At 31.7% G+C, this 11,228-nt stretch overlaps 1 protein-coding gene across 1 annotated transcript in view; it reads left to right on the top strand.

The window, feature by feature from the left end:
* The first annotated feature begins 224 nt into the window (after positions 1–224).
* The window catches only part of LOC126740804 (ADP,ATP carrier protein 2), a 34,985-nt gene continuing 23,981 nt past the window's right edge, over positions 225–11,228 (top strand). The window contains exon 1 of the mRNA XM_050446986.1: positions 225–494. Within this exon, the coding sequence (XP_050302943.1) occupies positions 335–494 (160 nt within the window). The 5' untranslated portion in view covers positions 225–334. The remainder of the gene's footprint in view (positions 495–11,228) is intronic.

The following is an 11,228-nucleotide window of genomic DNA, read 5'->3' as shown; positions in this document are numbered from 1 at the left end:
TTCTGACATGTTTCTGTTTTATTAGGGTTAAAGCAAGAACGAAAATACTCTCTAGTGAAAGAGGAATTGAAATATTTGATTATGGGATGTTCAGCTCCTTAATTCGCCTGCACTGGGCCACCTCAACGTCACCAGGAGGCGCACGCAACATCTATATCGGTCCGCAGCCCGGGCCAAGAGCACATGACCGGCGCCCTCTCCCTGCCCGCTTGCGCCTTCGCCTTGCCTTGTTCACTCGCAGTTCAGTGCGCGGTCCGTATACACCTGGGCATAATTGTCGTACATACCCTAATTTCCTTTTTACCAAGTTTAACGAAAAAACACAAAAAACAAAATGTCTCTTGCCGATCCAGTTGCCTTTATGAAGGATTTCCTCGCTGGAGGTATCTCAGCCGCCGTATCCAAGACATGCGTGGCCCCCATCGAGCGTGTCAAGTTGCTTTTGCAAGTACAACACATTTCCAAGCAAATTTCTGAAGAACAACGTTACAAGGGTAAGTTTTAATCATTTTCAAGGAAAGTAACACCATATAGGGCCCACATAATGAGCACAATGTCAGGTTATGTTGGTTACATAACAGGCCTTGACGTGGTGTTACATCCTGATAAATTTTTAAATAAGTCGTAACTGATGCTTTTAATCGAGCGTACCTATGCATTAATCTGGTTAATATTAAACAATACACGCGGTACTGTCACTTTAAGAGGCCATTTTCCCCGTTCCGTTTCAATTAACCTCGTGATGCATTTCAAGGCCTCCACGTCAAACCGTCATTGATTTTCTTATGTTTCAGCAAAACTAATAAGTAATCAGCTTATAAACTGTTATATTTAGACCTCTAATAAAATTATCAACTAATTTATAATGTAATTAATGAAAAACGCTTAACGCATTCTTTGGCGGTTATCTTAACGCGTGGCTAACATAATTTTTACAGCGTTGCCATCAGTATTAACTTCTATATAACATTATCAATCATGTTCCTTTCGATAATTAAATAAATGATTCCAAAGCAGTGTATAAATAAGTACAAATTTTTAAAACTGAATACATAAATCAATTGATGTTACAAATATTCGTTATCTAACCTTGTGACGTTAAAGGCACGGCAACACCGCCATGACACTTTGCACGGGTGTGATCGATAAAGACAAGCAAAATGGTGCCAATAATGTATGAAAAAAACTGTGCGATTCTCCAACATGGGATCTCTAGGACGCATCTAACTTATTACATAACATAACGGCTAAAAATATAATTATTTGAAATTAGAAAGATTGCTACTAGATAAAAAAAATTTAACGTGTAACATAGAATGGCGATGACGAAACGTTTGTCGGTCGGTGACGTCATCGGCATGGTTATGGGCTGGGTTTAAAGGTCTATAGGAAATTGCCTTAACATTGTTGAAAATTTTCATGCTTTTATCATTATCAAGTAGCCATGACATTTATTATTAATCATGCTAGTAGCAATTAAAGTAATGATAAGATATTCGTGAAACTGGAGATCGTATTAACTCTGATAATTCCACAGTTATCAATGCAATGTAGTCATATTGAAAAAAAAGTGTATTTAGGTTAAGCGATAATCTGCTATCTTTTTTATGTTTAAATTCAATTTTCACATACGTTTTTGGATATACGCAATTGGTAGTTTTAGATCGACATTTAAGAAAGCACAAAAACTGTAACAAAAAAGTGTGTCAGTATCTCCAATGTTTAACATTTTTGAATATGAATTTTTTTTAAATTCTTTATTTGTATAACTTTAAATTTACATCACTATTTTATTTAATTTTTTAAACAGTGCTTTAAGCTCTGGCCTCGAGAATATTAACTTAAGAAATATACAGTGTTGGATTGTTGTACATTTTCTACAATACACCTAAATACATTTAATTTTTTTTTAAAAACATTGTATAAACTTGGATTTCCTTAATGTTTTCAGGAACTTTATTATATGTGTCACTAGCTTGTGCGATTGGATTGCGTAAACCTATGTTTGTCTTTACGGTAAAATTATGGATATTACCTTGAGCCCTAGTATTATGACTATGAATATGAATCGAGTGTACAATATTTACATTAGATTTTTGTTGTTTAATAAGAATTTTTTTAATTAGTTTAATTTGTTCTAGTTCTAATATTGTATTGAGTTTTGGGATCCCCAATTCTTCATATAAAGCTTCGGTATCAGTAAACCTATCATAGTTATATAATACTTTTAGAATTTTATTTTGTGTTATATGGATAGTATTAAAATTTGTTTTTGCACATGTCCCCCATATCGGCAGTAGATATCTGAGGTGAGATAAAAAGAAGGCATTTTAGATATTATTTTTGGTTGTTGCACTTAGGTAATTTCTACACCTGTAGAGTACAGGAATCATTGCTGTGAGCTTGTTGGAAATATGCGTAATATGTTCAGACCAATTTAATTGATTATCAATAATTAAACCTAAATATTTTATACTTTTTACTTCATCACCTTCTAAATGATTAATTTGTATATTCAGGTCTGAAATGTGTTTATTTTTTTGTTTAAATGCCATAAATTTCGTCTTCTCTATATTTATTTTTAATTTATTATAAAGCAGCCAGTCAAAATAAGTTGTTAAATCTCTATTGATTTCTCTAACCAACAATTCCTCTTCCTCCCCAGTGTACACTAAAACCGTGTCGTCAGCAAAAGTATAATAATGGGCTCTGAGGTTTGCATGTCTTAGGCTTAGCACATAAATTGAGTATAGCAGTGGCCCAAGCACAGAGCCCTGGGGCACTCCATACTCAGTGCAAAGAACTGAACTCTGGATACCATTAACTTCCACATATTGCCTTCTTCCCATTAAGTACGACATAATTAAATTTTTCATATTGTTCTTAAAGCCCAAGTTGTCTAATTTACGTAAAAGTATATTGTTTGTTTGTTTGCAGGTCCACAAATACTGCAACCACAATAGGTTTTTTATCCAGAGTTGCCGATATGTGGTCCATAAAATCTGTGTTTGCGCTAAGGGTGCTACTATTTTTAACAAAACCATACTGAAACCAATCAAATCCGACATGTTTTTCAATAAAATCTATCATTCTTTTCTTTGTTACAGTTTCTACAATTTTTGAGAATACACCTATGACAGTTATTGGTCTGTAGTTGTTCATTAAGTCTTGTTTGCCGGTTTTGTAGATTGGGGTAACCCTACTTAATTTAAGTTCCTCAGGAAAAATGCCGTTTGTTAAAATATTATTTATTAAAACTGTTAAGCAGTGTAAAATATGGTCCTTTAAATTTTGTACATCTCGAACTGTCACACCATCTTGCCCTGGGGCAGATTTTATTTTTAGCTCAGTTATGATTTTGCTAACTTCTCGCTCGCTAGCTAACTCTAAATCTAAAGTTGTTTGGCAAACTATATCATTGAAAATTTCATATCTTGGTCTAGTACGACTCTCACCCTCGCGCTTTTTTACAATATTTTTCTCTACGTCTACCAAATGGCTGTTTAAGTTATTTACAATATCTGTTAAATTTTTTATTTCATTAGCGCCTATTTTTAATTTTTCTATAATTACCCTAGACTCTTCTCCCTTTATTAAACTATTTACAAATTGCCACTGTTTTTTCGAATTATTTCCTGTTTTTTCCCACTTTCCTTTAAAATACCTGTTTTTTAAATTTTTTATTTTATTATTTACCCTATTTTTTAACAACCTAAAATTATTTTCTATATTTTCGTCATGTGGTTTTTTTATTTTATTTTTGTATAAAGTATCCCTTTGTTTGATCATTTCCACTATTTCCCCGTTTATCCACTCATTATTACCCCTTATTTTAATTATTTTGGAAAATTCACATTGGAAAATTATAAGATTTTATTAAAGCAGTTAAATCTTGAAAAGATGTAATATTTGGATTAGCTGTTCTTAGATGTTCACCAAAGACCTGATTACATTTTTTTTCTCCTCCAGTACTTTAACTTCTTTTGATTCTTTAGATTTGTATTTTTTTTACGTTCTCTTTAATATAAAATGACAGAAGCCGATGATCTGATAATGATATGTCTTTAACATTAATATAAAATAACATAAAAAAACTCAAAAATAAGTTAACATCTGGTGTAGACGGTGTGCCTAGCTTCTTGGTTAAAGATTGCATTGGTGTCCTGGCTGATCCGCAGACCTACATTTTCAACTTAATACTGTCAACAGAACAAATCCCTGACATTTGGAAGACTGCTAAAATTATACCTATTTTAAAAGCTGGGGACTCTGATCAAATCGTGAACTACAGGCCAATCTCACTACTCTGTAACTTCTCAAAAATTTTCGAAATTATCCTGAATCGGTCGCTATTTAGTCACGCAAAAGAACTCATCTCTGTAGACCAGCATGGATTTTTTAGCGGGCGATCTTGTGTTACTAACTTATCCTGTCTGTCTAGCCACATCTGTGAATCACTTGATGTTAATACTCAAGTCGATGTTATTTATACCGACTTCCAAAAAGCCTTTGATCGGATAGATCACTATATTTTGCTGCATAAATTAACTCAGTATGGTTTTTCAGGGAGATTATTTAATTTATTTCATTCCTACTTGATTGGTAGATCTCAATATGTTGAATATGAGGGCTTTAAATCGAAACTTTTTAATGTAACGTCGGGTGTGCCACAGGGCTCGAACCTGGGTCCGCTCCTGTTTAGTTTTTTTATAAATGACTTGATTGAGTCACTCACTTGTCATAGGCTGGCTTTTGCCGATGATTTGAAGCTATATTTAAATGTATATGGTTTGGAGGATTGTGTTTTTCTTCAGAACTGTCTAAATACATTGGAGGTATGGTGTGCTGTTAACAGGTTGGGCTTGAATGCGGCTAAGTGTAGTGTGGTCAGTTACTCTAGATCAAAAATACCCTTAAATTTTAATTACTTTATTAATGATACTATTTTGAGTAGATTAGAGCAAATTACCGATCTTGGTATAACCTTTGACTCTGAATTTACATTTGTTCCACACTTCAATAACATAGTCAAGTCAGCCCTGAGAAGGCTTGGGTTCATAATTAGAAGTTCTCAGAGTTTTACTTTGGAGTCTACATTAAAACTGCTTTTCTGTTGCTTTGTGAGATCAAAACTGGAGTTTGGCTGCATTATATGGAACCCGCTCTATCAGAATTATGTTGGTCTCCTTGAATCTGTTCAGCGTAGATTTGCTAAGTTTTTGGCCTTCAGGCAGGATGGCATATATCCGGTAAGAGGGTTTGATCATCGGCAACTATTGGAACGCTTTAATCCACATCCATTACATCTCAGAAGAATGATCTTCTCTGTAAAATTCCTGCATGGGTTACTGAATGGATTCATTGATAGTCCTGTACTTCTTTCTGGTGTACGTTTCATGGTGCCTAGGCTTAATGCTAGACATCCCCTAACATTCTTTCTGCCAAGGCCTCATACTAACATCCTGTTGAAATCGCCACTATATACAATATGCCCTATATTTAATCGGATCTGTCACATGTGCGATATAAATTTCTCTCCGGTTCATGTGATTATCGATATCTTGGTAGATCATTACTCTTAGGATTAGGGCCCATGTGTTTAAGTTATAGTTAGTAGGTATATTGCAGTTAATTTAATTTAATTTTGTTGAATATGTGATTATCTTGTTAAACTTTTATAATTGGGTTTTTATATCATATTAATAGTTATGTGTTCTAATTTTTTGGATAACTTTTGAGAATGTGACTTTACTTTACTCTTTTTCTTTTCTTTTCGTTCTTTTAGGTTTGTTTGTATGTGTTTTTTTTTAACTATATTTTTCATTGTTTTGCAACTGTTTCCTGTTATTGGGCAAGTTGCCTGTTGGAAATAAAGGCTTATTATTATTATTATTATTATTATTATTATTATTATTATTATTATTAATGGGCCCACATTCGCCATGACTGGATATAACATGATCTATAATGGTCTTTGAGTGGGGCGTTACTCCCGTAGCCATGACTTCACTAACCTGATTAACTATTTTAAAGTTGTTAAATATAACCAAATTCTTATAATTAGTAGTAAGATTAGAGTCATTATCTTATAAATTTATATTAATATCTCCTATAACTATATGTTTCTTGGGGCATTTTTTAAGATCTCCAGAAAATCGTTACCTGGATATGATGGTGGTTTGTATATTGCACCTAACTATTTTATTTTCTCCCATCGTCACAGCCAACCAATTCACTGTCTGACTTTTCTATGTTTTCAATAGCAAGCTAATCTTCTTTAGACTATTTTAAGCAAAAAAAAATTGGAGGATGAGTAATATTTCCTTTAATAAAAAAAGGAAAAAACTATGATAATGTACGATATAAACTTGTTTTTGAAAATTTACTGCAAGGACTTTATGGCTTATTGGTATTGAGTGTGAACTATGAGCTGGGTTTTGGATTTCAACCATGTCAGTCCTACTTTTTTTATTTTTTCATAAGTAAGAATTTTGAGTTTTGGAAAAATCATTTAATTTTGAATAATGAAATTACAGATAAAAAATGACTAAAAATAGGAAATCGTTTATATAATATTAAAAAATAAAAAAAAAATAGTTTTTACCTTTCTTGTAACTAACCTCGTTATTTTTGTGTAAAAAACATACTGAAGACACCCATAATGTATTTATTGTTTTGGTAATTTTTAGATTTCAGTCCGAATTAAAAATATCGGATATTTTATTTAAAATTAATCCTAAAGAACATTTATTTTTATATACATATTATAAATAACAAAATCAAAATTCCCTTCAATCTTCCTGTAATTCATAGAGTAATTAAAAGTATGTAAGTAAATTTAATATTCATTTCTCTATGCTGTAATTATTTCTTTTATTGACGTATTTGACGTTTGACATAACGCACCGAGGTGACAGTGTTGCCATACATGTTCCTTGATTAAAGAATTTTTTATTCCTTCCATATGATTTTTTTAGTCTATTATACTTGGTTGAATTGGATTGGGATGTTTTGGGTTGGGATAAATTTGTTTTGAGTTAGATATTTATCTATATATAGATAAATGAATTTATAAAACAAAGGTAAAAACACAAAGTCACGGTCTCATCAAATCCATATAATTTTTTTTTAAATGCTACACATGTTTCGCTCCTATCGGAGCATCATCAGGCCTAGACCTACACAGATCACATTACAACTCTGTACGAAATACTGATGATGCGCCGATAGGAGCGAAACACGTGTAGCATTTAAAAAATTATATGGATTTGATGAGACCGTGACTTTGTGTTGTTACCTTTGTTTTGTTTTCGTTTGGTCTCTTAGAGAAAAAATGGATGATACGTTTCTAAATTAATTTATATTTTCTCTATATATTTTTTCATACAAATAGAATTTCAAATAGGAAATATGGGGGCTATACAAACCTCTGCATAAGGTACGAATTTTCCAGCACTGGATTATAATGTGAAAACACTGTTATCGTCTTGGCAGATAGATTTAGAAGTCTTCCATGTTTGCTCTTCTTATATAGGATACCATTTTCGACCTGCTTGTTTCTTATTACTTACATTGAGCTTTAGCATCACAGAACACAAATATAGCATAATAATTTTTTTTTCTTAATCTATTCTTTTTAAAGTACTCTATCTGCTCAAATTTTAAAAATATTGCAAAATTGGAGATACTTATAGTCGACAAGACCTAAAATTTTTTTTTTATTTCAGATAATGGTTTTTTTGTTTCATTTGCTTTAAAAAAAAATAAAAATACTTTCAAAAAACTTCTTAGGTTTCTCTAGGAGTTATTTATTGAAACTCTTAGTGCAGCTTCATTATTTCACAGTGTTTCAGCAGTATTAATTTTTTTTGTCAATATACCTAACACAATAAACACATTGGATGTTTCAGAAAAAAAGATGCTAACCCTTAATAGAGGAAATCCTTGAATAGGCAAATATAGGTGGCACAGCAATCATGTAACAAGTTCTTATTTTGTGGGTTTAGATTTTTTTAAAATTTTGCACATATATGTGTATAAGCCTTTATAATTTATATGCCATTCTCTGTGCATTGCATTTCTCTTTTCAGAGACATTTTGCAAGTTGACAATTAATTAGTAATTTAAACTGATTTTAATGTAAATTAATTAATGTCTAAATCAGGGGTCGGCAACCTTTTTCGAACGTCGGGTCATCGTTAAAATAAGTTTTTTTATGCGGGTCTCACATTCAAATGTAACTTAGTAGGTAGTGCTTTTATATCATATAGGTTGTTAAAATAAATATAGAAAAAATATTTTTTATTTACATGCTATAATAAGAGTAATGTTAAATATAAAATAAATATCAGTTAAACATGCAAAGGATGGCCATTTTATTAAGGGGCCTATACCTCTTCTCAGAATCTACAAGCTGTGCCAAAAAAAAATTCTTAACAGAAGTGATTTCCTGTTAAGAGGATTTTTAAATTATTTGAGTTTTATCAATACAGGATGTTCAAAAAGTGCTGCACTGACTTTAAGAGCATCCATCAGCACGTGACCAACTCGGATTTCAAAATATAGGCGATTTTTTGGCTCACCCAACATATGGCAACACTCAGCGGAAGGATGAAGAGAAGGGGTCATTTCAAAGCGGCGACCAAACCGATAGGTTCTCGCGTGTCATATAAATCTGGTGAGGATGGAATAGCATGGCGCAGGGAATTATGAAACTTGAATAATGAGACATTACGATTGTCGATTATTGGCAAAATTTTTCTTTGAAATGGGGTGCTCGATCCTATTTCATATAATTTTTTTTTTGCTACAATTATTATTAAACTTTTTGCGAGACTTTTTGTTAATGATGTACGGGGGAGTTTTTAAGAGGCATTTTTAAAAAAATATACATTTTTTATACAAAATCTATGTATAATTGTTTTTTTTTTAAACATTTTTTTTGAACTGTTATACATTTTACCCTAATCTTATTGAAAAAACAATTATATACATACTTATATTTTAAATTTTATTTTAAAAAGTACAGTTTTATATTTGCAAAAATCTATTAATATACCTATTTTAAAATTAAAATGTTGTTATTTTCTCGATGGATTTCTTATTTCCAGTCCTCTACTATATCGCGGGTCGATAATTTCCGGTAATAAACAATTGTAATAGAAACTTTTTAATTTTCCTATCATTTTGTCATTCCAGAATGAGTCCTGCCGCCAAATCTGAAATAATAAATTCGTTATACCAAATATCTTACTACTTAAAACAAAAAGCTTACCTGTTCTACCAGCATCCCCATAGGTGTCCATAAAATAAAATAACAAAAATCTCTTTTTGTGATATGAAGCTGGCCTTGGATTTGATAAAAATAATCATGGTTCTGTTTTAAATGCATCTGTCCATTTTCATCAAGGGTGGCAAACTTGATTATTTTTTTATTGATAGCTTCTGTAGGGCTGATTGCTGAAGCTGTTGATGGGCACTTTACTTCTACTAGTCCTCTTGAGCCAACTAGCTCATCAGGGCTAGCAGCCAAAGCACAACATTCGGAATCAATAAAAAGACCACACATTTCAACTTTTAAATTGTAGGTTTCCTCAAATTGTTGAATAGCAAATGGTTCTTTTTCGGTGCCATACTTAGTGTGTTTATTGCCCCGAAACTTGGAATAAAGAATTGCTTTTACTTTATTTTTGCAATTTGTTTTTTCTAGCATTTTGCAAATATTTCCAAAATTTGATGCTGTAAGCCTTAAACTCCTTTCTTGATACCACTTTGGATTTCCTCCTTGTCCTCTGGTACTAATCTCTAAATCCTTAATCTCATTTTCATTTTTTTCGAGTTCTTCTAAAAATTCCTTTTTTTTTTCTTCAAATAAATTTTCTTCCATGTCTGGCTGTATGCTATTATCTGCCTCCTGATCCCCATAATCTTTATCAGGAAGATAATAACTCTTTTTATGTTTCCTTGATTTCCGGCGCGAATAGTAAACCTTGGATTTACCGTCTTTACGTTTTCCCATTTTTTCAAAAAATAACTGCTCTTGCACAATAAAAACAAAAACACTATAACAGTAAAGTTCACAGTTTTCACAAAAATAGCACACGACAGACTTCCATATACATGCAACGGCACATCACAAACTAAAAAGTGTTAGGGTACGTAAAAAGTTACAGTTATTCAGGTACCCAGTCTAAAATTTTCGTTTTTCTCATTATTCTACCTGTGTATAATATAACATTATTGTTTAACAATGGGGTAAGGCGGCACCGAGGCGACGCGATGGCGCGGCGACAGTCGCTTGCAGACAGACTTAAAAATCCAAACAAAAAAAAACAAAATTTACTAAATATCCTACTAATCTAACCTAAGTACCTAATATTATTAATTGTTATTAGTTGCCTACTAATAACAATTATTAATAATATTGCAGCGTACGGCAAATTTATAAACACATCAACGCTACATCACAAACCAAAAAGGATTGTGGGCAAAAGTTCGAAAAATAACTAAAATCAGGTAGTCCAAACTTTTCGTATTTGTTAATATTCAACCTACATAATTTATTACATTACTATATATTAATATTTTTTAACATTGGGGTGACACGGGAACGACGCTCGCCAGTAGATCTTGGATCGATAAAGCATAAAGCAATGCTGCCAAGTATGCCGAGACGTAGTAAATATTCTAAAATTTGATGAAAATTGCCATATTTTACTATTACACGTTTGCTAGGTTTATTATTAAAAATTTCATAAAATGTTATTAGGGTTAATTTCTTAAAAACGTATTTACTAGAGGCGAACTTATTTATTTTTTTATATTTTTTTTTTATTAAAAAGAAAAATATCAATATTTAAAAAAAAATAATAAACAAATAACTTCGCTTCTTCTGCTAAATATTTAAAAAATACTAGTGAAGATCTCATTAAAATATCTTTTAAAGCAAAAGAGTTATCCATGTAATAGAAATTAGGGGGTGATGAACGCTCTTAACACCAGAGTGCACATTTTTAACTAAAGAAATTAAAAGGTTTTGTATTTTTTTTAGCAAATTTATGTCCTCGGCAGTGTTTTGTAATGCTGGTAATTAAGGCTTTTTATTAAAATTCCTATCAGAACTGAAAAATACTACCTCCTATTGATCAAGAGTACATGGGTATTCTAAATTTACACAGGGTGTCTCAGGAAATGATATATTTTTTAATTTTCAATTCACAATATATTTC

Source organism: Anthonomus grandis, chromosome 9, assembly GCF_022605725.1.
Source record: "Anthonomus grandis grandis chromosome 9, icAntGran1.3, whole genome shotgun sequence".
In the NCBI taxonomy this organism is placed as follows: domain Eukaryota; kingdom Metazoa; phylum Arthropoda; class Insecta; order Coleoptera; family Curculionidae; genus Anthonomus; species Anthonomus grandis.
This window is presented reverse-complemented; position numbering and strand designations above follow the sequence as displayed.